This window comes from Catharus ustulatus, chromosome 18, assembly GCF_009819885.2.
Source record: "Catharus ustulatus isolate bCatUst1 chromosome 18, bCatUst1.pri.v2, whole genome shotgun sequence".
NCBI lineage: Eukaryota > Metazoa > Chordata > Aves > Passeriformes > Turdidae > Catharus > Catharus ustulatus.
This window is the reverse complement of record NC_046238.1, coordinates 6,784,830-6,812,443: the sequence shown is the minus strand read 5'-3', so window position 1 is coordinate 6,812,443 and position 27,614 is coordinate 6,784,830. Positions and strand designations below refer to the sequence as shown.

General features: G+C 38.7%; 2 protein-coding genes across 4 annotated transcripts in view; one reads left to right on the top strand and one right to left on the bottom strand.

Annotated features, from left to right (window-relative positions):
* LOC117004986 overlaps positions 1–3,015 on the top strand; it is a 32,306-nt gene extending 29,291 nt beyond the window's left edge. For both annotated transcript variants that reach the window (XM_033076196.2, XM_033076197.2), the window contains exon 7: positions 347–3,015. In XM_033076196.2, the coding sequence (XP_032932087.1) occupies positions 347–1,084 (738 nt within the window). In that variant the 3' untranslated portion in view covers positions 1,085–3,015. The remainder of the gene's footprint in view (positions 1–346) is intronic.
* CHFR (checkpoint with forkhead and ring finger domains) lies at positions 2,738–27,614 on the bottom strand. Of its 2 annotated transcripts, none has more exons than XM_033076198.1 (18): positions 27,523–27,614; positions 27,036–27,180; positions 25,092–25,191; positions 20,354–20,463; positions 18,735–18,794; positions 18,369–18,581; positions 17,459–17,674; positions 17,016–17,172; positions 16,636–16,790; positions 16,147–16,309; positions 15,220–15,362; positions 14,610–14,729; positions 14,232–14,315; positions 13,473–13,543; positions 12,797–12,884; positions 12,522–12,629; positions 11,397–11,469; positions 2,738–9,304 (listed from the first exon to the last, which is right to left on the bottom strand). In XM_033076198.1, exons 2-18 carry the CDS (start codon positions 27,166–27,168, stop codon positions 9,262–9,264), a joined length of 2,037 nt encoding a protein of 678 aa, XP_032932089.1. In that variant the 5' UTR covers positions 27,169–27,180; positions 27,523–27,614; the 3' UTR covers positions 2,738–9,261. The 2 variants fall into 2 exon arrangements, with proteins under 2 accessions (XP_032932089.1, XP_032932090.1); XM_033076199.1 differs by lacking the exon at positions 27,523–27,614 and adding an exon at positions 27,365–27,417.

Here is a 27,614-nt window from a genome sequence, read left to right as displayed (position 1 = left end):
CTTCAGACAAGATTATCTCATTGAGTGTTCTGACATGTGCTTTTCCCCCCCTGGTTATGCCTTGAATTTATTATAATTGATGTGTTATTATTGCACTGCTAGGAATCTGTAGGTGTGGCAGGGATATCTGGGTCTCACTGACTCCAGTCATCAAACCAACAGCTTGTTACAAAGCTAATAAAGGATGCTTCTTCCTTTTTAAGGTAATAACATAGGTTCTTGCTAAAGAATGCATCTTACGTCTAAAATAATCAGGAATTTAAACTTTTCGTTCTCTCCAGATCAAAGTTTTGAGAGAGAGCTGCTTTTCATAGCACATCTACTAATTTTGTACTATTTTGTGCAGGGTTTTTCTACAGCTGCAAGATCCCAAGGTGTGCCAACCAGAAAGGTAATCTCAGCCACTGAGATAGAGGGAGCATCAGAGACTGTTTACTCTGATTCATCTGCCAGCAATGCCTCATATCCCCTCACTCTGTCTGCACAGAGGCAGCGGAAGTTAACTTCCTGCAATTTGAAGAAATCCAGATTTGGGAACCCTTATTTTGGAATTTTAGCCAGTTCCCCTGACAGCAAACACGTGAGGTCCTTGGATCCCTCAAGACATCTAGGGGCAGCATCTCCAGTTAACAGCCAAAGCCCCAAAAATCTTCTAGAGAGCTCCAACCCACTGAAAATCAACTTGGTCAACAGTTCAAAAACAAAGGAGCTTATGGTAGAAACAGATAAAAACAAACCAGTTTTTGTTATTTCTGAAGAAGGGGATGATCAGCAGCCTCTGGTCTTGGCAGAGCACCTTAGTCAGTGTGGAGATCACCTGTCAGAGCAAAATGCTCTGTATGCTCCAGCTGTGCCAGAGAAACAGCCAGTGGTTCTGACTGCAGAGGGGAACAGCTCTGCCACCTTCACCTCGAGTCTTCCCCTTTGGGCAAAATCCCCCACTTCATACAAAGGGCACAGGAAGGCCCCCAGCTCCTCCAGGGACCAGCAGAGCTCAGCAGGTGGAGATGCCAACACCCCTGAGACCTCACAGAACTGCGACACCCCCGCTGCTCCTACGCTGTGCCAAGCTTCAGTGCAGTGATGGCCTCGGAAAGATTGAAACATCAGTTCCCAAACCCACAGGGAACAGGGACAGGAGCAGAGGAGAAGCTGTGTTGAGCAGTTGAGTGTGGCAGTCACATGTGGCAGCTTTGTAGAGAGCAGTCTGCTTCCCACACACTGGGACTGAGATTACAAGGATACAAACCACGGCACAGCACAAATGCCATCTCCCCTTATGCTCACTAACCTCATCTCTCTGCATGAGATTTGGATGTAGTTTGTACAAGAAAGCATTCTCTGAAAAGGTACTTCAGACTGTAGAAACCCTTTCCTGGGATGGGAATGAAATAACCTGGGGTGGTCACACCATGGTTTGTATCTGAAATGTAAAGCAGTCCCCTGTCCCTGTGGTATCACAAATCTTTCTGTTGGGAGCTCTGAGTTAACTTCTGTTTATAGCTGTGCCTGTACAATCCAAGCCTTGCCAAGCCAAGGGTAAGAATTCAATCATGCATGTTTGCATACAGTTTTATAAACTTCATTTTAAATATATTTCATAACTTCTGCAGTCTAGCATAAGGCTTACCAAGCATTAGCAACTCTAATATTAAAGAGCAAGATTATCTCATCTCCTAACTCTTTAGAGAAGTGTACAGACAAGCTGAGCAACCCAGTACCAGATGCTTGTTCTATTAAAGTCTGATGTAGCTTTATCTTTGTTAGGTCTACATAGGCTTAGAACACCTCAGTCCACTACATTAAATGACTCCTCATGGCAACAGGAGCATGTATACAAAAACACTGAAATACTAGGAATAGTCTTCAGCATCCAACACTTGGATATTTGCAGCTGCTCTGATCCTATATCCACCAGCTATTTATTGCTGGTAACGCACATTGACTAGAGAACTATTTCCCTTCCTTTAGCAGGCAAGACTTGAAAGAAAAAATTAAGGTGGGGCAACCTTTGAGTGCTCACTTTCTCTAGAAATTAACCCTACCCTGGCTGTGCCTCCCTAAGTACAAATCCAGGGCATTCAATGGAACACTGAACCAAAGGGAAGCCTGCTAGTCCTATTGCCTTTAACAACCCCATCAGTATTTTAATTGCCTCCTGGTAGTATTTTCCTACCTTAGCAAAAGACTCCTGCATGTTTGTCCCACAATTCAGATTTTTTTTTCTTTCTTAAATGAAAAAATTTCATCTGAAGCTGCATTTTGCAGCTGAGACAGCACATTGTTTCAAAGCAATAGTATGTCATAAAACAGGTGTCAGAAAGAAATCTTCTGCACAAGTCTTCCCCTGTATTAGCTGCACTGTGCATCCAGTTATCTTAATCCTTCTCTGTGAAGGCATTTAAGACTGATTCCTGAAATATTTAACTGAATTATTTATGATTCCACCTGCTATTACAGTTTCCATTTGCCACCTATTAATGTCTGAGATATGCAACACAAGACTATAGCTTTTGCCTTATATTTTTTCTGTGTGTTTACAAGTCTACCTAGACATAGAAGTTGTGCAGCTGGTAACAGTGGAAGCAAAAACACATTTGCCCTTTAGCAGTTGACTCAAACATGAACAGCAAACAAGTCTCTGCCTTTATTATTTCCAGACTGTGTTGAGTAGTTTTGAAGTGCCAAAGTCTGGCTCCATGTTGGTTGGTTCTTTTTTGGTGGGTATTTTTTGTTGTTGTTGTTGTTTTAAATTAATGCTACTTGATTCAAAGGGAAGAGTTAATATATTTATGATTTTAAAAGTATTTAGAAGTCTTCACTACTCTAACAATAACTTCCACTGCATTAAATTCATATACATTGTAATTCAATGTTCTGTTACTTATTACATTTCTAAAGGTTGAAATACTAAAATCTACTTTTGAAAAGTACTTGTGTTTAATTATTGACAATAGTTATATTTGAAGGGCTGGAAAAAGTGGCTTTTTCAATAAAAGCATGTTTAACTACTCATTTCTACGGCGTAACAACACTTAATTTGTTTTTTGCTGAAAGCCTGAGTGAACCTCAGAGCACCAGGACAGTGTGTGGGGCACCCCAGCAGTGGCAGAAGAGCAGAAAAGGAAACACTCCTTTTGAGATCCTTCCCAATTTCTTCAAGACTGAAGAGGAGGTGGTTGTTTACACTGACCTCCTCCAGTACCTGTTGTGTAACCAAAGAACAGACTTTGCTAACCAGGTTTGTCTAACTGCTGCCAGAGGAGGTTTCTGTGGGAGTTTGTGTTTCCTTTCAGATCCTGCTGCCTGAACACTCTTCCATCACTGCCTGCTGCAGCATGGGCTATATAAATATATATACACACATATGTGGTGAGAGAGGCCCTGCTCCTGATGAACACACAATATTGAACAGTGCTGCTTATTCTCAGAATACAGCTGGCTGATTTACCAACTATTTAAAGGTGAGGCCTTCTGGCAGTAAAAGATACTGAAGCCCAGTGCCTGCAGGTGGGTGCTGCAGGTAGCCCAGGGGAGACTTCAGTTCCTGACCTGCCTTTTGAAGTTTTTTTGTTTGATTAGGGGTTTTTTCAGATTATTTTTCTTTTAGGCAGATCACAGATTAACTGCTAACAAGGTATTTGTTTTTTATTTTTTCTTCCTCTTACAGCTAAAACAACTGCTTTAAAGTTTTCATATTTTCTTTTTTTCTCCCCAGGAAGACAGCTTCTACCCAAACCCTTCAAAAAAGTCACAGTACAAAGTTAAGAAATTCTGAAAGCTCTGGATGGAATAAAGCGCTTTAATACTCTCAGCTGTAAATATTGACTGGGATTAGGTTTTAAATAGTATTACTTATGGCATTTATTTTGTTCCTAACAGCTATTATTACTTTGGAGAGCTATGCTGCCACTTTTAATGACAGAAAACCTCATCCCTCATGCATGGGCTTGGATTCAGTTTTACCTTAGTGCACTGCAGGGTTGGCTCTGCGATTCTGTGTTCTGTAACCAAGCAGCAAATGGGATAAACACTCCCAACAGTCACTGAAGAGGGGGAAAATATCACAACTGCATGGGGGAAAAATATCAAAAAAATATCGTGGAGCTAGTAGAGAAGTAGTCTTTCCAACAAAAGTGAGTAATATTCACCTTTTTTCTTTTTAAAATGAGTTATTCTGGAATATACTAGTCAAACCCTCTAGCCAATGTGTTAGGTGGACTAAATAGGACAAAAATATGTGCATTCCCTATTTTTTCACTGTACAAACAGAGCTTCAAAATAAAAGCTTGAAGCTATATAAGCTGACAAGAATCTGGTGCACTGAGGTTCTTACTGTCAGGTACTTAAACTGATTGGGAATAGAGGCTCAAAGGGAAAACAACAGATTTAATATCCACATAATGCATCCTAACTTGAAAGACTCAGAATAGCATTTAGCAAGAAAAAATCCACTTATAACTTAGTAACAAAACATGAACTGAGGTTTCCTTTCAGAACTCTAACTTTTTGTTAAGTGCAGTTGGTTACAAAGCTTTCTACTCAGAACTTTTTTGTTGTGGTTTTTTCCCCCTCAGGAGGGTGGCACATGAGCCCTAACAAAACATATTTGACTCAAACAGTCCAGTCAGTAGATTTTATTCTAAACAATTAAAGATTAATTTGGATTGCAAGGGAAAAGAAAAGGTAAGTCCTAAGCCAACACTTACCTAATGAAAGCAAGTGAAACTCAGCAGCACTGAAAAGAATACCCAACAGAGACTAAATACAGCTTCAACATATATTCATGGTCTGTCTAGAAATGTCTTTGATGTTAAACCTCATATGGCACACTTAGCATTTTTTATAATTCATTTCCTATGGAAACTAATGAGCTTAAGGATGAAATTACCTCATTGAAAGTCAAAATGGAAGTGTGAAGAAAAGAAGGATGACCTGGAAAGCAGATTTAGAAGCAATCTTTGCATATTAAGCATTGCTGTGGGAAATAGTATAATTAGTTTTCTTCAGAACTTATTCCTTGGAATTGTGTAAGTGGTATTTCAGTTCCCAAACATCATGCAGAAAGAATGTTAGATAAAATAGGTGGAAAAAATGCAAAATCCTCATGTTTTTCTTAAAGTCAAAATGTTTTTTTCCTAACTTTCAGTGACTGTTGACTTATTTTTAAGAGGGCAGATAATAAAAAATAAGGTTTCTCTACAGCAGACATCTAAGGGGCCATAAGAAACCAGATTTTAAGAGCATAATTTGGAATGAGCATTCACTTTCCAAATTCCTAACTCCTTTTACTTGAATCAAGTTATTTCCCTAAGCTCTTGCTGCAAGCTAAGCCACCTTGCCCTAGACAGTTCTACCGAAGACTAGAAATTGATACCAAATGCATGCATTTTGTTTGCTGAATGAAAGAGCTAATGATGAACCTTGGACTGTCAAATACCAAGTTTTTCCTGTTAAATACAATGAAAACAGTTTCAGAGTTTAAGCAGAAATTACCCTGTAGAGTTCAAGTACCTGAGCCACTCTATGGGCTCTAGGAGCTGCCATGCATTTGTCCCCTCTCAGTCACACCAACATTTTTCTTTATTCTTTATGGAGAAAGTGCTTGGAAGAGCTTTGGCTGTGCCAGACCTGATCTCTCAATAGTGGATAAATCCCAAAGCAGCAGCTTCCTCAAACTAAATCAGTTACAAGTCATTTGTTGACATAATGGAGCATAAAACATTTAAACCCACCACTCCAAGTGCAGAACAAGCCAAAATCACCAGTTTTAAAGGATATCAGCTCATTTTTTGGTACACAGAACAACGTTTTCACTTTTACAATACTTAACCTGAGTTAGAGTTTCATTTAAATTGAGTCTGACAGTTAAGCACAGCAACATAGATCAGCTACAACATTAAAGGGTATACAGCTTCAAGTATGGGAATGGCAGCAGCACAAAAATCCTGGGATGCTAAACTGCAACTTGAAGCTTAACAACTCTGGCATTGCTGTCTTCCACCTCAGATACAACAGGGTGCAGGCAAGTCCTCCCATTTACTCAACAAGGCTAAAGTTCCATTCAGAAAAAGTTGTATTAACAGTAGTCATTTGAAACCTTATAATTGAGACAAATTAAATGGTAGTAAAGATGAACACAGTATTACTGTAATTTACTCTAGGCTGCTGTTAAATCAGGTGGTAAAATACTTGTCACTTTGGTGTTTATGGTGTTGCAAGAAACTAAAATAGTGACTACTTTTTTAAAGTAGCAAACTTTCTGATTTGTTAGCATCTTGAAGGCCTCTTCTATTTAATAATCTTTGCTTATATAATTTATTATACATCCTGTAGAGATACTGATGATCCTTTGCAACATCATCTGACACTTTCAAGGAAGTTTGAGAATGACACAAACTCATGTACTTTTCAGTTACTACAAGTTCAGGGATGGTATTTGCTTTTAAAAATCTCACATTCAAATAATTAACAGCTTGACTGAGTATTAGCAAGTGTTACATACATCCATTTCTGTGGTGAGAGGATATACACCACAGAAGAAACACAAACAGACAACTTCAGTAGCTTTTTTCTTTTTTTTTAATTAATAACTTCTTAGTTCAGGAAAAAAATAAACCACAAAAGAGAACTGGAAGAACTACTCTCCACCTTCTTTATAAAAGAACTTTTCTCAGAGACAATACACCTTGTTCACCACTATGTCAAATCCTATCACAATCACCTCAGTTTCCACATCTATCCTACCACATTTCATGCTTAGCTTCCAAACATCTCTTATAAAGGAGGTGGGGATGTGCTTTAGACAGGTTAAAAATATGCTGCACCTTTACAGTATTTAAACAATTACACCAAGCATAGTTCATACATTTATCACATTAACTATCACCTGGTAACCATACATTTAAAAAGGTCTAGTGTAGAGTATGTAATACCCATGACAGATACTCTTACTTACTTAAGAGCATATAAAGATCAGGATTTATTCACCCTCCCCATCTGCAAGTCTGATCTCTTCCAGGTACAATATAAATGACAAAAAAATCCCTTCATTCCATTGCACTACCTCAACCCTATATGCATAGAAAGGCAGATTAATTACCTGTGACAGGGAAAAGGAAGAGGGGTTTATAAAAAGAATTTGAAGAACATCTACTGCACAGGTACTTTAGATGTTAAGGATGACTTCTGCTGTTTGGGTTTTTTCCCCCCCAATTTTTTTTTTCTTGTGGTCACACAATACACCCCTACTCAAACATAACTCGAGTAAGTGCAAGGTACTCCTGACCAAAAAACAACTTCAGCACAAGAGGCTTGAACACCAGCACAGTGACAAGGCTGTGCTGAAAGCCCATCTGGGGTGTGGGAGTGGTGAATGAGAATGTAAAGCACATTTCTGCATATAATGTGCAAAGGCTTGATCTCCACAACTGCACTCAATTTGCTACATGCACAGCCAGAGATGAAAATGAGATCAAAACCAGCTGGGAATGGTTGTCCTGAGAAGATACAATAACCATTAAAAAAATCTAAACATAAAATACAAATACAGAAGCAACAGAACATTGTTAATAATACTAAAAGACAGAAACACACTGTTGTTAAAAGAAGTTTCAAGTAATATTCCAGATCCAATTTCAATCCTACTCACAGGAGAAAATGCCCAGAGATTAGGAAGAGAAGTCCACACCGAAGTGTATTTTTAATAGCATAAGGGCATGGTCAACAGACCCATCCTTGCAACAGCTATTTTCAAAAGTAAAAAAATCTAAACAGAAAGACATCATTCTAATTAGCATTCATATAAGAGGTGCATTACTGGAAACAGTTGTTTAATTCACCTCAACCAGTAGACACGATGTGCTGCATCATTTGTGCTCCTTTATATCACAAGATACTGTGTGTACACTTTTTAACATCCAAGCATAAATCCTGCTCATAAAATAAGGCATACTTAAAAACAACATGGTCTCTACAGAGGTAACTTTGTATGCTTTCTTCTCATTCTGCTTCACTCTTCTAGGTGTGATGAAAACAGAATTGGTCCCAGTCGAGGTTTGTCAACATTAGCAACCACATTATGATGAAACAGATCATATCAATTTGTAGGGAAGGGGGAAAGTTGGGATTTCTTTATTTTTAATGACACTTGGGACATCTCCTGAATGACCTCTGCAAAAGGCATGAAATAAAATCTACATTTCCAATTCAGTGACACCAGTGTGCCCTTTCATGATCCCTATCTCTATCCCTATCCAGAAATGCCTCCATATTGCTACAAATTATCCAAACTCACTTATTTCCTGTAAGAATGTTCCTTCCAGTAAAGCTGCTATATTCTGTTTAGAATTATAGCTTTTTCTACATTTACACCAGTGTAGGCATGATAGAGAACAGTTGCATTGCAGAGGTACCTATTTAGCACACGGTATCAAACCAAAAAAGAAATACAAGAAAATGAACCAGTGTGTCCTACTGGCTGCTCTATGTCAAAAGCACTGTTTGGTCTTGTGATATAAAATACTACAGAAGTAATATTAGCAGAAGTCTTTTCTGCTTCAAGTATTACCCCAACTTCAAATGTGATCTTCAAATTTTTGTGCAATTCTTTTTGTAATTTCACGTGAATAAAAACATCAATATGTCTAAACTAAAAAGGAAACTGTACTACCTCCACTGTATCACTACATATATGGTAGAAGCTTTAAGTTGAAACAGCTGTTTATTGGATGGATTATTTAAAAAGGAATATTCATGTGGTTTCTAGCCCAAATGCAATGGGTAGCAACAAAATATTGGACTACCGCAAAATGCAGTTACAAATATACACTGACAATTTCCTTCTTAAATATTAATGGCTCTTGAAATACCCATCAGATACTTTTACAAAACTTCTCTATTTTAAGTCTAACGATTTTTCTTAGTTTCTTCACAAGTAGTGCAAATACACTCCTTATTCTTAGGTCATCCCAAGATATGGCTGTTTTTTTTTGAGTATGATTTGTTTGTGTTCTTCACTGAAGTGACACAGGGACACTGTAGTCATGAGCATGGAATGCAATGCTTGGTGGACTACCTTGGAAAAAAAAACCATCTACCTTATTCATGTACAGCTGCAAAATTCTACAAATTAAAAATTTCACATCGGGTTACCTGATGTAAAAGTTAATGATTCCCTGCTATGGGAGCAGATCCCCTGAAAACCTTAAACTGTACAAGCAGTGTAACAGGTTTTTGTCCCCTCTCTACAGACTACAGTTTTCAGTTCTTGAATCGTGTTTGCTCACAAATGTGATTGAATTTCCTAAAATAAAGAAAAAATAAGAATATTAAAATGTAACAAAGTTCTCAGAAGGCAAAAAAAGCAAGTCAGCATCTTTCACAGGGTATTTTAAATGTTAAATAGTCTACAGCAGACCATTTACACACTAAAATCTTTTTCAGAACCTGTTTAGATCATACTTTATTGCCATTTTACATGTAACAGGATTTTCAACATCTCTTCTGTCTAACCCTCATTAGTTTTATTATGCACACAGAAAACCTGTTATTAAAAAGCATTCCTCTATACTTCTGCATACTCCAAACCCAGAAGGCAATTAAAACAGGAATTGGTGAATTAATTTTCCCCTGCAAGATTTAGTAACTTTTAGTAGACAGCATTACACAAGTCATTAAGAACTAGAAGTAACCAGGTTAATTATACATTTCAACATAAACTCATTGTCCCAGTGGCTTAGAATCTTCTGGAAAGAAAAGGTTTTTCTCAGCCTGTATTATCTAGGCTTTATGGGAATGGAAAACCTGTCTTCATGGATTAAACAGATAACATAATTTAGTACCAAACCCTTCTTCCCATTTCTCAAAAACATTTCATGTTCACTCCTTGTTTTTCTCTTGCTTGGGCCATGTGACCCATAACACAAAATGGAAACAAATTGGGATGTTGAGTGTTTCACTACATGTGGAGGAAATGGTGCAAAGGAGACCTTGAATTTCCCCCTCAGCTGGATTAGATCAAATATCAGAAAAACCTTGCTGACAATCTAGCTACTTAGCAGAATAATTTAGTGCAATTTAAAAAAAATTAAAAATTATCTGGATATGAAGGAGTGGTATGACAGGATTGTTTACTTTTATGGATTTTAGAAACAAAAAGCAGCAGCCAGTAAAGTTCTAGGAAGTACTAATGCTTGGGGAACAAAGAAAAGAAAGAGGGGAAAAAATGGAAAAACCCCTGAGTCATTTTTATTCTAGATGAAATTATCCACAACATGAACAAAGATGACTGGTGAGTACTTTGATATTGAATTAATGCTAACATTTCAAAACAAAATCTCCTCTGGGAACACAGACAGTCCTACGATATGAAGTTACAGATAGCATTGGTACTTCAAATTACATCTACAACTTAAATCCAAAATTATTTTTGCAAGCTATTTGGTAAAACCCTTGAATTTATAAAAGACTGCAGATGAATATTTTACAAGTCTGTCTTATGATCTGCTTGCCTGAGCTGCACATACTGGTTATTTTCAACCCACAGTACCTGAAATATTAAAGGAATTATGCTAAGTGTGTATGTACATTGCACCATTAGAAAGATACTGCAGAATCTACTATTCATTAAGGCAATTTCTCAATAAGGGGTAATAGCTCCTCTATCTTAAATTACACTGAGAATTTAGAGAATTATTCATAAGGCAAGAAGGATTTTTCAACCCTCCCTGAAACCAGTTAGCTCTTAGGGAGAAAATTTTTGTTTTGTTTTATGAGTATTTAATATTTGTCTTACTACATGTGCATCTTTTCATAAGAACAGAACTGCATTGGTCATCAGAGGCCTTGATATTTTTATTCAAGAAGCTTGATTTACTTTGGAAGGACATTTCTCATAAGTGACCAGATACCAGAAGTCCAAGGCTTGTATTAAAACTCTTGACAAGTAGAGGGTTAATCTCTTTTCAGGCTCAATATTTCATTTTTGAGGGATGCCAGATTCCTTGGATCAGAGATGTAAGACCTAGAAACTCCTCAGGAACCTGCTGTGGCTTATGTTACATGCTCCAAGCTGCTCCTGTTGCTAATTATTCCCACCAATTGATCTCTTCATTAGAAGCTGCACCTCACTAAAAGAATCTTTCCACCCCAGTGGGTGGAAAAACAGACTCAAGAAGTGTCAGCCATGGGTTACATCAACTTACAAGTGCAGGCACGGAGGGCTCATTTTAAAGTTGTGTTAAAAACAAAAATGACCAAAAAAAATCCCCAATGTTCACCCAATCCTGCTTTATGCTCCAAGTTCTGGCACTTCAAAGGTTGCTTTTTACATTGTTGTTGGTTTATTTTTTTTAAGGGACACAAAGCAAAACCACCTTCTAAAATGTACAACTTACATGGCATGATGTGCTTTGACCTGAGTTCGACAGTTGCGTCCCCAGTAGCAATCAGGACGTGACGTGACAGTCGCTACAAGAAGAGCAAATGAAATGCTACATTTATTACAAAAGTCATTAAAGGTGACCTAGATTATTAACCCACTGCTAATGGTGGTTACTCATCAGAGACAATACATGATTGGCAAGAAACAACTGTAGAACTATATTGCTTCATCCTTCTGGAAACAAAGCAAATGCTCTGTGAAGGACACAAAATTCATTTTTAACGTTAATGCAAACTTATGATGAAAGTATTTGGTTCTCAGTGCTATCAACTGAAGTTTTATCACTTAGTTTAATAGAAATAAACTCGATTAGACACTCAGCATTTGTCTAGATGTATTTCCAGACAAAATAAAATTATTAATTTGGGTAGAGCTTGCTGCTTTCTCCCACCTTCACATACATTACACCTCAGCTGTTCAGCAGCTGAACTGAAAAGCAATGCTAAGGGCAAACCAGGTACACAATTTTTGCTCATTATGCACAGCAGCACAAGCAGAGTTCTCAGAATCTAAAGACTGGGCAGCTGTTGCTAACAGCAAAAACTAAATTGACAGAAGTAATATTTAAAAGCAAACTCTTGGAACCGCTTCTGTTCCAAACAAATTTAGGTCTGAAGGAGGCACAGTAGCTTGCATGCTATTTTATACTAAAACTATAAATGCAAAGATTTAGAATCAGTTGAAAACATTCTTGTTCCTAGCTGAGAGCTGGTAAAATGTTAAATTGGTCAGAAGATGCATAATTTTGTGTTTAAATGGGGAAATTAATTACATCAATTGGTTCCTGTGGACTACATTCTGATTTTACTGAATCCCTCTTTTCACTCAGCAGATATACTTATTCTACAGATGAGAAATGATATTCAAAGAAAAGGTTCCATTAGGGAGCCTGAAAATAACTACAGGCAAGCTTAGCAGCTGACAAGAAAAGCAAGGAGCGTTAAGGCACTAGCCCTGCAACAAGATTTGCACTGGGCTGCACGAAAGTGCCAAAAGAACACTGATACAAAGACAAAATTGATGTTAACTCTTTAAATTACTTTTCCCCTCCTTATTGATCGTGCAAAACAATCCCCACCTGGCAATTCAGCAACAGGAATATTCTGCCTGTACTGATAGGCAAGTTCTCGAAAGCTGCGAAGGCCACAACAGTAGCAAAGCACTGTGTTCCCAGTAATTCTGTAATCTGGGGAGAAAACCAGTTTGCAAAAATGTAAGGCTTAATAAATCAGATTTAACTAAAGATCCAGGAGTGCACTGGTTCTGTACACAGAACTCCAAGCTTCTTGATAACATTGCTGAGTTACATCCAGCCAAGGAGTCATGCACACGCAAACTGAACACAACACATACCTGACAACATAAAAACTCCTCTTTGAAGAGCTAAGAGACTTTCATTTAACATATTTTTCCATGTCAGACCCCTGGATGCCAGGTAATCCTGAAAAGAGCAATTTAAGTGTTTAATCTAGAAGATTCTCCAACCTTAAAGAGTAAGCAAGCCATTTATTCTCAAATATTTCCAAATCCATCAATAACTATGTTTTCAGAATGGGCTTATGCTGATTACAAGTGAAAATTAAATACCTGTAACTTAATCAGCATGATACATTTAGACCACCAATAAAACCTTACACTAAGTATCTTTTTTTCAGATCTCCACTTTTGCCAAAAGTTTGCAAGTAGATTAATTCCAGTCACATTCTCATTTACCTCAAATCAAGATTTCCTCCAGTTTACCTACTTTAGGCAGCCCTATTATAGTACAGGTAAAGTATTTTCCATACAAGTTAGTGTGAAATTCAACTTGTCTGGGACAAAAATATTTAACAAGCATTGCTTTTCTGGTATATTTTTATTGAATTATTTTTCTCTTAAATAATACTTTGGATGATTGTTTGGAGCTCATTTAATCAGAACCTTTTAGAATCAGGAGCTATTAGGCAGCACATCACTTTTATTTCATCAGTGACTACATCTTAAACTTTGTGCATTTGTTATTATCACACACAATGATTTTTAAACATACCTTTAGGATATCTGATTCATAGTGGTTGTTATTCAGGACGCCATCTAAACACTTATCACCAAGATTTATTTCTAATCAGAACAAGAAAAAGAAAAGTTACTGTTTCTCACCCAAACCCCGTGGCCCTCACACATTTTCTGAAGGTTCTTCTGTTTCTTAAAATAACATGCACAGGCTCATGTGAGCACCAAGTACATGACTGCATTCAACATTTGCTAATGCATGTGATATATAATTTCTAGTGGCAAAGATTTTACAATTTCACTACACAAACACTACCAAAGCTGCATGAATTACCAGTGCTAGTATAGCACATTCCATTAGCTCCAAATTGCAGCCAAGCCATCCCAACTGTTCTAATTTATTTCTTCTCCAATATCAAAAATCCTTGAATTTCAGAAGTCTGAATGTTTAAGAGGGCAAGGTTCTTTTCTAATCCATTACCACCAGATGTTCAGTGCTCTTGCACTGGTTTGTATGATTCTCTTACTAGACTGAAATACACTGTGGTTTCCTATATTGAAAAGAATCGTGCTCATTTCTAAGCCAAATATTGTTTGAAGAGACAAAGTTAAATCCTCTCAACATTAAGACACATGCCTCTTCAATTTGTTGTGTTTGTGATGTGAGGACACAGGCCTTGCTTTGTTGCATGACTGTGCTACAAACACGTGCTATGTCTCTTAAATTACTTAAAGTTCAAGACAGACATTATTGCAAAGTGAACAGGCTGATAAGAAAAAAATTACTCCACAATACCACAGAATGGTGCCAGGCAGCCAAAACACGCCATGCGAGTGCAGCCCCAGTACAAGTGACAGAAGGGCTGCAGACAAACTGTGCCTGTGAAATAACAAAGAAAACTCCTGTAAGGAGCTGAACACAACAAAACTCAACACTTATCATTCTCATAAATCAGTAACAACAGAGCCCTAATAAACTTGGTTCAAAAAAGGTACGACTTTGTCATTTAAAATACATTCTTTAAAGGACTAATAAATTCCATAAAGGAAGATTCTTTCTTGCTGTCACTACAAGATTCCAAATGAAGATTCATATAAAAAACATCTTCCAAGTAAATTTAAGTTTAATAATAAATAAGGAGAGAGTTTTGTAGAAAATAAAAAATGTACACACATTGCTGAGGAGCAACATGAGGATTCTGTTCACGCTCTGCTCTCCGGTCAGGCATTGGCTGAAAGCAGCAGGTGCATATTACATGACTTCCTTGAGCAGGACACACATATTCCTGAACAGCTGGATGAGTTAAAAAGGGAAAAAAAACTGAACAATTTACATAATTGCAATGTGGATGAGGAATCTTAGTGAATATTAATAACATAAAAATCTTAAAGTAGCAAGCAACCTTTTTACAAAGACTCTGTGAAACAGCAGAAAAAACAGCATTCAGACTTCTAAACTGCACAGGTGTGCAAAATATCCCAGTATGTGGAAAAATTAAAGAACTTTTTAACCATCTGATCAACTATCAGCAACCCACTTTGGACAATCACAGCCAAACATTGTATTTGCAAAGACACTGGTGTGGAGCTGCTCTCACAGTTCGGTGAGAGGGAGCTTGCTTAGGTCTAACTTAGTTCATTGTAACACAGCTCACTGCTTAGCTCAGGGGAGATGGAGATGATCTTCAAGGCTCCCTTCCAGCCCCAGCCATTCTGTGCCTCTGCCCTGAGTGTCTGAGCTGCAGTATTTTAGTGTTGCACTGCTGGGACAATGTGACACTGACCTGCAGGGAAGTTGGCAGAGGTTGACGGAGCATCTCCCAGAGCCTGCATTCCTCCTGCCTCTGTCTCCTGGCCTGTGCCAGATACAGCTGGAACAGAGTGTCTTCGGTACCCTGGGCACTGTCTGCATACTATATATGGTTGACTGAAAGAACAAAAAGTCATATGACATTATACCAAACAAATGCAAATACAACTTACATCACTAAGCTAGACAAGGTTGGTTAAACTCAAAGTTTAAATTCAGGATTTCCTCATTCAGTAACAGATGAAAGTTTATGTAACTCAGTACCTTAGAGCTCTGAAGTCTGCTGTTGTTGTGACAGATACCTTAAGGTTTTGTAGTATTCCTCAGGAAATTTTAAACAAAAGGAAAAAATAGAGCAATGCGACCAAAAGAGAGAGGAACAAAGCTGGAATAGTTATCTACAAGAATTCTTCTGTTCCTCTGTAGACAGTGAACAACAAGTGTTTGCTGTTGAAAATAAAGAGGAAGTATTTCGGTAGCTGGGAATTCCTAAGTCCAGCATCAGCTGCTTGGGTACCATACACCCAGTGAAAGCAGCATTCCAGACACATAAGAAAGCACAATCATTGCAAATGCACTCACAGGATCATGGACTGCTTTATCTCCTAACAAGATCTTAGCCAGAAACCTGTCATTTTTGTTCCACAATTCAACATAGAACTGCTTGTCACAAACCAAATCTTTTAGGAAGCTCTAATTTTTGCTGATTGCTCAAGGTTCAAAAGGATGGCAAGCAAAACTGCCAAGTTAATTACTGTCAAGAATGAACTTAATCTGAAAACAGATCCTGGCAATGATCACAGAAATGTTATCAGCAATATATTTATGAAACTAGCTCAGTTTGTGGATCTGTGCATTCAAACACAGGCACATCCAATTCAGCACACAAAAACAGACATACCTGATATCTGAGGATTCACTGTCTACATCAGACAATTCCAGTAAATCTTCAGAACTCCCCTCCTCATCTGAAAAGGATCTCCGCACCTTAGGCTGCAACATGTCTTGAGTAATTTTGTTTCTGGCATCCATGCTCCGAACATCATCTTCATTGCGACATTTATCTGGCAAGAGAAGCAAATTCAGACTTCCAGAGAGAGGAACACCTGACACTATCTGCACTCTACTTTAACACAGTTACCATTATTGTGTTCTCACTTCTGTAAGGCTTGGGTTTGGATGAGAGAGTTCTAGATCATCTTAGTTAAATTCCTCTCTCTGTTAAGGAAGTTTAGGATCACACAAGTTTTGTTTTCAAGACAAGCCATGTCAGAGAAAATAGAGTAATAAAACACACAGGTATTTTCTAGACAACAGTGTGTCCAGACACCAGTTATGCAGCTCATGTGCTAAATCCATCAGATTCTGCCACAGACACTGTTCAACTTGCCTGGATGCTGAATCAGATAAGCTTCAACCAAGTTGTTCAATATGTGATTTTTACAAATACGTTCTACTGGACAACGACAAGTTGGACATAGAGAAGATCTTTCCATCCATCCTGAGTAGCAGGCAGCACAAAAAGTATGCATACAAGGCTGCAAGCTGGAAAACATAAAAAATGGAGTCAAAATACAAGTATTTCATTTTTTCAGAAATATCCATAACACTGAAAAAAAACTATTTAGCACTGATTTGACTATCTAGATGGGGTAGGAAAAGGAAAATCAAGAGGGTGTGTAAAAATGCTGATTATCCTGACCTCATCAGTTGCCACTGAATGTCTTGCATTATTACCAGATGATTAAAGCTTTTGTCACTCTTCCATACCTTACACAGTCATGCAGCAGTTCTTGGCAGATAATGCAAGTTAACGTCTCTTCCATCTTATCTGGTTTCACATTTGATGCTTTTGCATCTTCAGAGCCAATTTTAATTATACATTCACTTGGAGCTGCTGGTGAAAGATTTGGACAAGTATCTTCATCTACAAAGACAGAAGATAGTTTTTAAAGCTTTTTTAAACTTATTTTTATTCAAGTATTTAAGAAGTCCCTGAAAGATATGCACTGATTCACTGTTCATTGGCAACGGTCCCAAAAGAGGTTCTTGCTTTACACACTACAGCTTCTGCTACTGAAGACATATTTTTCATGGGACCAGAAATCAAGTGAGACACAAGAAATAAGCTGAAGGACTGATGACAGTTGTTGTAATTCTATTTGGAAGGGTGGGGGTGAGGGTTAAGTTGCAGAATACTATAGTGTACTAGCCTCGTTTTAGTTTCTTCTCAGCAGGTTCCAAAACTTCCTCCTCCCCTGTTCTTCGACAATCTGATTCTGCATTTTCTTTGTCAGTGATTTCTGGAGCGATTGCAGAAGCTTCAGCATTCACATCCAGCTTTTCATGCTTGTTATGCAGTGCTCTTACACACATGGATTCTAAGACGGGGAAAGCAGGCACAGGAGTGACAACTGAGGGCTGTGATCCTATAAAATAAAAACAGAAACATGAACACGGCTGCACACAGCTATGGGACATGTGAAAACAAAAGGTACTCAAACCCTAACGAGGCACATGCATCAATCCAAACATCTGAACAGGAAAAAGTGGAGCAGAAAAGCAAAGTCTGCATAGCTTACTAAACATACTCTGAACCAATCTGACTAATTGGAAGACCTGGGGAAAACAACCTATTAGTTGTGTAACCCTACTTAAAATCCCCATTCCTCTTTCAGTTGTGGAGTATTTATTCTTAAGACTATTATCCACACCAGGTCTTCCTGACAAAGATGCCAGGCAGGAGTTATGCAATACTGATCATACGTAACAGGTTGGGATCACAGCAAAGGGAAAGCTTTGTTTCCATAGGACCCAATGAGGTCCCAATGAACTGCTGAGAAATGCATAAAGGAATTCTCACAATTCCTTCACTCATCCATCAGGATTTACCCTTGCCAGCTTATAGAGATAAAGTTAAAATGCACATCCACCTGGTATTTTCACCAGACCTTTACAAAGCAATTTCTAAAGACTAACATAGGGGTAAGAGATCAATCTGTTTAAATTAAAAACTAGAATAACAGTTGATGAGCTGGATTCAGTGATCCTAATGGGTCCCTTCCAACTCAGCATATTCTATAAATTTGTGATCAAACTTTAAATACTTGACCCAAGTCTCACCAGATGTGGACGGATTATCCTGCTGAACAGATGCAGACTCAACCAGAGAGGTAGAAGAAGCATTAAAGAGGTTTGATGTAGAAGTAGATGGCTGTGGTTCCTCATAGCAAGACTGAGTAGCTGACAGTGATGAGGTAATTTGGGTCTCATCATTACTTCTTCCTGTACTTGAGGTATCTTTGGTCTCATGGCATTGGTTTTCTATATTAACTTCTACAGTTGGAAGAGGGGAAAGGAAAGAAAAATAACTGTGTGACAGTCACCACATCATGGCTTCAAAATTCCAAGGAATCAAACTCTCTCAAGAGGGTTACGTTAGTTAGTGGAGCTTAGCTCCTCTTCACGGATCTTGAATTACTTCCTTACCTACTGTTTCTTGAGTTGCATCATGTTTTGTGTTTAAGGACTCATAAAGATAAGCAACATCTGAAAGAGATTTAAAAATATTAACCATGCTTTTTAAGCAAAAATTCACTAAACTTATTCCCACATAAACAACTTCCGTTCACAAGTGGCTGCATCCCCAAAGTGTCTGCTAATGGAAGAGGCAAATGAGGGGTCACCTCAATAGTACCATGTTAATACTCCTACTTAGGAGGCAATTAGGAGCAGCACAGCAAGCTCTTTTCTTCTCAGGAAACCAGGCAGAGCAGCTTTTGTGTGATGTTTAACTTGTGCCAGCCATGGAACCAGAGGCTTAATCATTTCTTAAACCTAAAATCTGCTCTGTCAGAACAGACTGTATTTTTACTGATACTTTGAATCAAAGTTCTTCGAAGAAGCTTATTTCTGAGCTCACTTCTCAACCTCTTCAATCAATATTATTTCGTTTCTTTGTGAGATACATGAATTCTCAAAAACACAGATTAGAACATGCCATAAATTTCAGCCAGAAACTAATTTAGAATCTATTAATAAAACCAACTGAATAATACCCTCTTCTTTTCAATCTTACTTCAATTTAATATTGTTCCAAAAATTCCTCTACCTTGCTACCTTTGTCACCTCCAACCACCTACAAGCAAATAAGTCTTAGTTTGTAGCAATCCTTTTTCTGAGAAGTTAAAATATTGTCTCCTTCAGAAGGACTTAGAATGGCCAAACAGGCATGCCAAATCTAAATTTTTCTCTGTGTTTGAAGATGGAAAAGCTGAAAAAGCAAAACTAGAAGCTTGGTAATTTAACTACTTATTAATCCAAATGGAAATCAGAGATTCAGGTCACTGCCTGGAAAATTCACCAAAGTGATTCATCCAAGTAGTATCAAGTGCAATAGTGCCAAATTAGAAAGGATTTGTGAGACAAGATCTGCTTTTATGTCTGTACAGTTTATCACTGCTTCATGTAACATTTACACCAGACAGCATGAATCTGTCTGTATATAAATTAACAGCAATTTCATAAAGGAAGTATTTCAACAGTGAGTATGTATCTAGGATTTTTTAATTTAACAGTTCATATGTTTATTGGATGAAAATTGTAAATACAGCACTGTTCCTGGTTTACCAATTCTACTTTCACTGTAGGGCTTTGCCTATCTTCCCCCTCCCATTTTGCCTCTTACCTCTTTGAAACAAAAAAAGCCAAGACACACAAAAAAACCCACACATGCAAAACAAAAAGCTTTTGCAGCCTTTCCTACTGATGCCAAAAACTGCTTCACTGGGATATATAAAGCATCACTAACTACCCCAGCAATCTGACTTCTAAAAGAAGCACTGGACATGTGATTAGAACCTCATTACTTACCATTCCATGCATTAGTTCTACCAAAATTACTTCTAGGCACATTTAAATTTCAGACAGTTGCTCAGATTTGTCTCTTAAAAACTGGCACATCCATGACCTCTTCTCTAGGGACTTGTTTTTAAACATATTTCTCTTTAAAACAGAACTACTCAATTTTATTATACTGGTATTTCTTTTCTCTCATGACTCAAAAGAAAATGACTAAGCATGCCTTTTAAAAAGTATTATTCACTTACTGTTCTCTGGCTCATTTTTTCTGTAAACAACATAGATCACATCTCCAGTCTGTAATGGGTATGTCTGCTTCTTAACCACTTTCAGTTTATTAATTACTGTTCCATTAGTACTGTGAAGAGAAAGAAAAGATAACTTAGCATAAATGCATTCATAACTACACAGGAGAAGGAAGGGAAAACACAAGATATATTTAAAGAAGAAAAACTATTGGCTGCCCCTCAAAAAAGTAAGTGGACTAAAAAAATCTAAAAAAAATTAAATAAATAAAAATTGAAGTCTAGAAACAAATTCTCCCAAAGACAAATGCACAGCTCCTGGAACTTCAAAGCTCATTTGCAGCTACCGGTAAAGAGATGGAAGTTGACAGACAAAAGATCTGATATTCAGGCAATGTCTTAAAATCATAAGAGGGTTTTTTTCTGTACAATAGTCTCCACTCTTCAAGTATAAAACCCAAAAGGACAATATGAGCTACATTCAAAAAGTCCCAGGCCATCCTTTCCATTTAATATTGGGAATCTTGTAAGATGTTCTGTGACAAAAGAACTTCTCCCACACATGCAGGGATGCCATGCAGTGTTTAATTTTTTACCCCTCCTCCTTCAAAAAGGAAAAAACCTAAAATTGTGAGGTTACTTGGACTGTTTGCAACTTGAGAGTGAGAAGTTAACGAGGTGGAAAAAAGTGATAGATAACGAAAGACGAGTTGGAATGGATTATTTTGATATTGATAAAAAATTCAATACTTGCAGAAATTAACAAGGGCAAATGAAAACACAGAGCATTTCTGATTAATTTCTTTATCCCCTTAACTATGGATGATGCTGTACACACAAGCCACTAATGTTTTAGAAAAAAGTCAAATTATTCAGGTACTGAATAATTCCAGCTCACTTGCAGTAAGCATCTTTCAGGGCTGCAGCCCTCTTGAACTTCAGACTTCTGCAACTCTGAATCTCTGCAACTGGTACCAAATAGAACAGAAAATATCTGCTTTTCCCTCTCTGCAGAGCAGCTGCAAGAAATAACAGCGAAGCTGTGCTGCCACCTCCTGGAGGCACGGCCCGTGCCTAGGGCACCACGGACTAGTCCTAGTAATTTGGAAACCAGCACTTTCCCCTCCTCTTTTCTGACACAAAAGTATGAATTAAAAGTTCAAAAGAAAAAACAAGCCCTCTGGAAGCACTACAGCAAGTCATGATCAAGGTATTAGTTCTTGGTCTTGCTGCTGCAGCTGCTTCCACAGACTATGTGGTTGAATAAACTAATCCAACATAAATGAGATACAAAAAAAAAATAGAAATGCTACTTTAAACTTTCAAGAAATGAAAAAAAAAAACTTCAAGCTTCTCTTACAAGCAAGAAAACTATTTATAGCTTGGTTTTTTTCCCCTCAGGCATACAGATGTTGACTAGGCTGAAAGACAAGCACTAAAGAACCAGCAGAACTGAGAAATCACCAAATGATTGCCCAAGTTCAGCAATTAAGAGGAAAACAGAATTTTAGTCCATCTGTTAAAAACAATGCTGATTTTTTACTTTATACTGCTGGTAGTGACAACATATTTAAAAAGATTATGTTGAAGCAAAAACTGTATCTCCTTCAATTGCCAAATAAATAGTAAAATTTACACCAACTTGTCAGAAGTCCTTTAACAGAACTAGGAAGATCAAATTTGACCTCCTCAGTTTTCCAGAAGGCATCTCCCATCTGCCCCAAGTCTTCTAGACCTTCTTTAGAATTAAATCAGCTAAACTGATGTAACAAGACTTGTCTTTCACTGAATTACAGCTTCTACAGGCAACTCCTAGCCCAAACATTTCACTAAACATAGGGGGGAAAATGTCACAATAATGTATTTCATGTAGTAACTCTCATGACTGCCAAGTTCCAAGAATATTCTGAGGGACAATAACACAAGGTATTTTTGGGGAAAAGAAAAACCCCAAAACAACACACATCTAGTAACCACTCAGGTTTGTCTCACAAAGATGAAAAATAGCTATGCAAGACCCTGCACATCAAATTGACTACAAACAGTCAAATCTTTTCAGTTCTGTAGTTACACAGACTTCAGTGAGAGCTGACTAATTAATTACTTGGCACACATGGACCCAAATGAAGTAGGAATAAATGGATATCACTTAACACAGAAAATTATAAGCTTTTATTCAATGCATTAGTAAACTAAAGCAGTTGTATTTATCCCTCAGCCAATAACCAAAGAGAAAAAATTATTCAACTATCCCAGCTAATTGTATCGGTCTTTCACTTCCAATTCCAGGCTTTAGCATGGGGCTTTTAACAGATATGGTGACATTCCAGATTAATGTTGTGGGTATTTTTTAACCAGACACACATGATAAATTATGACATTTGTACATTCCTCTGATGTTTCAAATTAAACTCCCCATAAAATAAGTAGAAAGTACAGTGAGAATCCCAAATATGAAGGCCATTCATTAGGACTTAGTATTGAATTGATGCCAGCTGGCTGTACCATTTTTCAAGGGGAGAAGAACAGTACTATCAGATAAACTATGCTGTGAAACTATGTCACCAAAGGTTCCAATGTCACTTTTTTAAACAGGGAAAGAAAAAAAACAGGCCTTGACTCAATTCCAATGTGGTTGATGACTCTACAGTTTCATTAATGAACCATAAATTCTGTTTACTTCCCAATCCCATCTGCTGTGCAGAATTGATATGAACAGCTTCACTCAGAACAGGGTTACTTTTGAAGTAGATAATGATCTATGTGTTGTAAGAAACTTTCATATCCTTCCAAGAACAATGCAAGTCTAATAATTTCTAATAATTATTTGCATCCATCAAGGAAAAGAATGTAGGTTATGTTAAAGTTTCTGGGTTAAGAGTTATCTATCAGTAAAGTACATATAATCCTGAACACACTGTAAACTGAAATGGGTTCAATGTTCATAGACATAATTTTGACTGGAGGGTGAGGAGAACTTAGTAGTAGAAGGGTCACCAGCACCAACAGCAGATTTACCCACAGAAAGGAAGTGTCTGCTTCCCTGTCTTACGAGTATCAGCCTGGTCTAAATAGCTTCCTGATCTGAAACATCATCTACTACTTAGAATCTTAAAAGGAAAGAATCCTAAAAAATAACAAGAAATTACACTAGTTGCCTTTAAAACTCTTTTTTCAAAATGGAGAGCGTTCCAAGCTTCTTTTACTGGGAGAAATCCAACTGCTGCCTCCACTGTGTTAGGTCAGCTTGCACAATTTGTTTTCTTTGAAGCACTATAAAGCAACTAGTGCATGGTTTGGAAAATAAAGCAGAAACATATCCCAGAAGAGGGTGAGTCTGAGTATTTTATTGTACTATTTGCTAACTCTTGGCTTTTGTTACTTCCAAACTTTTATTTACTCAGTAATTTTGAATGCTCTACATATTTTCCTTCACCTGCAAATTCTGGGTAGTTCTTTCCAAAGTATATTCAAGAACTCATTATACTATCTGAAGATAAAATGTTGGCTGCTTACATATATTTGATTATATTCTTTGGATGGGATACAACAGAGAAACAAAGTCCACTCAGTTTGACTGTCCCACACTCACTGCCTCTTTCAATGCATTCCTCTTCACCAGAAAAATCTGAGCTTGACCACAGCAATGTTTCCAAATTATTTTCAACTACAGAGAAGAAAAAGCTGACCTTGCAGTATTTTTCTGTGACTCTGGGCATCTGTACTGCCAATTCAAACATTCAAGAATCATCTTCTTTCAGCCTGATTTTTGGGGACTCATCTGCACAACACTGGAAGACCCAGAAGAATCTTCTGCAAGCAGTCATATCAAACCTTTTTGGTTTCTTGATTCAGCAATTGGCAGCCAAACTTGAACTCCCAGGAGGGAGAGTACTCCAGGGATTTAGTTTGTTAGATACACAGAAGTGTAACAGGCACAAGCAGCTCCCTGGCAATGCTTCACGGGTGCAGCCTCTCTGCTACACTACCTTGCAACAAGCCTCACCTTTTCACAAATATACCATATACAAAATTAACTTTAATTTGGCCTTGCTAGTTTTCTGCTGGCTGCACCTTCTGCCTGAGGGGGTGGAGAAGGCAGGGGGGGGTGGGAAAGGCAGGAATGTTTCTGCATCATGCACAATTTATTTAGCTCGCTCTGTCATAACATTGGTCTAAACAAATTCTGCCAGGGACAGTTTCTCAAGCTGAGATTTACAGCTACACTCTGAGACTGCCATGATGGCAAACATGGCTTGGTTTGTTGTTTGGAACGTCCTGACATTTAGGATTATATTGGAGAATGATAACTATAAACCTTTCCCAGACATCCCAGTTAATATTTTTTTTCCCCAAAATTGAGTACTCCATCTTCTGGGACTAGCACATCCAGCTTCTGGGAGTATAAACCCTGCAGGAATCTATCCAGAGATCTGAATATCCTGGACCTATCTCCCATGACAGCCTTGAGGAGGAGAGGGAACACACCCTTATCATGCTAACAGATGACTACAAAGCAGGGGCAGAGCTGCCATCAGGGACACTTTGGCAGGCCAGCAGAATGTGCCTACAAGGTACACAGATAAAGAGGAAAGTTTCACATTTGAGGTTTTGAAGGTGAATCCCTGTTCCAATAGCCCAGAAGGTAATTTAACATGTTGCTGTGATAGCTCAGGGTTAGTATCAAAAACCTGCTGAGCTTTTGACAAAAGTCCCTCCAAGAATATTCTGAGACACCAACCTTGTATCTTCCAATGACACTTGACCAGACTCTTCATCCACTATGATTTTACAGTGATCTCCAGACACCAACTTGTTGCCAGGGAAAGATAAGTCACAGCCTTAAAAAGAAAGCAGATTTTCCAGCATGCTTAAAAATACACATTACACAGTCAGATCAGCATTTTACATGGCTATAAATGCAACACAAACTGACTCATGTACATCTACAATAATTCAAAACTTCTTCTGTCACACAGGAAGTAACATAGTCCAGTGTGAGATACATAAATACAAGTGGTGAGATTGAAATGTGTTATCAGCACATGGGGCTACCATTTGAAGAAGTTTCAGTACCCTTTTCCCCCCCAACCCTGGCCCTACAGATGGAAATTAAATCACAGTTACTCTGTTCTAGAGTGGTACAGAAATAAATCCACACATATCTGAAGTGCTCAGTTTAACTCCTAAAGGCACATATCTCAGCACTCAGCTCTTTTTCCCCATCACTGAGATGCTGTTTCACTGGATTTAATGTCTGTCTTATTCTGGTATACTGGGAGGAAGCAGTAGGAACCAGTAGTTGATTAAAAAAAATTATTGTCACTCTTCTCCCTTACAGTATTTTGTTTGTTTTTAAACAGGAATGTTTTCCTCATTTCTGTTTACAGCATTTTGATGTTAATAAAGCTGAAGAGAATTACAGTTCCAGGACTAGGATTCAGGGTTACACAGGTGATGTATCATGACCATGTGATAGAAACCTTCCTACCTAGAACTCAAGGGCTCTGAGAAAATCTTTTTACTTCACTTTAACATTGATTATTCAAAACAACACTCAAGGTTCTCCACTGATCTCTCACAAAGGACTTAAAGTACTGCTTACACCGAAGTCATAATTAACAACCACAATTCCCCTCCACCTATTCACACTGTGGGTGAACTGATCTCAACCTGCCCAACAACAGATCTAGAATAAAAGCAGCAGCCACTACCTCAAACAAGTAATTCTAATGCTCCCGAAGAGCCATAAGTATTGCTTATAAGTCACAATTTGATATTCTACTAACCATCCATTAACTAATCCATTAGCAAAAAGCTATGAAAGCAACTGAAAAAAAATAGAATTCACCTTTTTTTTAGCCAGACAATCCTCAAACAGACATCAGATTGAAGAATTTACCCACAGCTTAATGATAAGCAATCTCAATAGATATCACCAACTGTAAATTTGCAAAACATTTTTCCTACAAGACATTATTTGCCTTTCTCATAGAGCTATAGCATCTGGTGTTTGCTCACAACTATTTTTACAGGAAGTGACTAATCAGCCAACTAGCTTGAACTGATGAACAAGGAAAAGAAAATTAGCACTGTCAAGGCAGAGTAAGAGAAACTGAAAACACTTCAGTCCTTGTTTCAAATACAGTAAGCATGAAACCCTTTAAAATAAAGGCAAGTGAGACAAGTCCTAGACTCTGGGAATAAAGCCTTCAAATCGACTCTCAGAGAAACTTTCAGTACTTGTTGGCAGTCTTTATAAGGCCAGAAGAATTACGGGCTTTTATGTGGGTGTTTTCTTTTCTGTGAAGCCAAAGCATTTTGCATTGCAGTTCCAACTTATTTTAACCACAGAAACGAAATGAGAAAGTAAACAGGACCGAAGCACAGAAACTTCTGAATCAACAATCAGTTTTCCTTACTTATACAAACTGCTACAGACTACCTAAAAGGCACACTGACTTTGAAACGTGCCCATGCCACAAGTTACTGAAAAAGAAAAGGTCAGCATAAAACTAGTTATTCACACAGCTAAGAGGTGAATTAGGAATAGGGGGTGGACTGGCAAGCACCTCCAACAGAAAGCACCAAAGCCAGCTAGTTCAGTCCACCTTCCAACGCTGTGAATGCCAGGAGGGGATGGCTGCTGTCCCCCAACACCGCCCTGGGCACGTCCCTGTCCCACCTTTCCTCCGCCCAATGGTCCATTCTCTCTTCAGCAGCAGGACGTGCTCTGCCTCATCAGCACCCAGCCGGATCAGCTTCCCCCAGGGCTGCGGCTGCTGCTGGCTCTGCTCGCCTCCTTCCGACTGCTCCATTTGGATTCACATCTGACAAAAACCAACCCAAACCCCATCATCACACGGCACCCCCCGGGCCTGGCCCTGCGCGCAGCTGCCCCTCAGCACCCCCGGGGCTCCCCCGGGCCCGCCGCTCCCTTTTGTGCGGCGCCGCAAATCCCTCCCTCGCCCTCGGCCCCCCGCAGCCAGCCCACCCCTTCCCCTGCGCCCCCACCCCGCAGGGCCGCTCCCCGCCCCACGGCGACCGAGCCGGAGGAGCGAGCCGGGGCGGCCTCCGTGCGTCCGCTGCCTTCCCCGGAGCGGGGCGGGGGCGACCGGCGAGCCCGGGGGGCGCGGCGCCCCCGCTGCCCGGCCCGGCCCAGCCCCGCTCACCCCAGCGCCGCGGCCCGGGCGGCTCCTGTCAACAGACATTGCCCCATCAGCTGATGCGGCCGGGGCGGGCCCGCGCGCCCATTGGCCAGCGC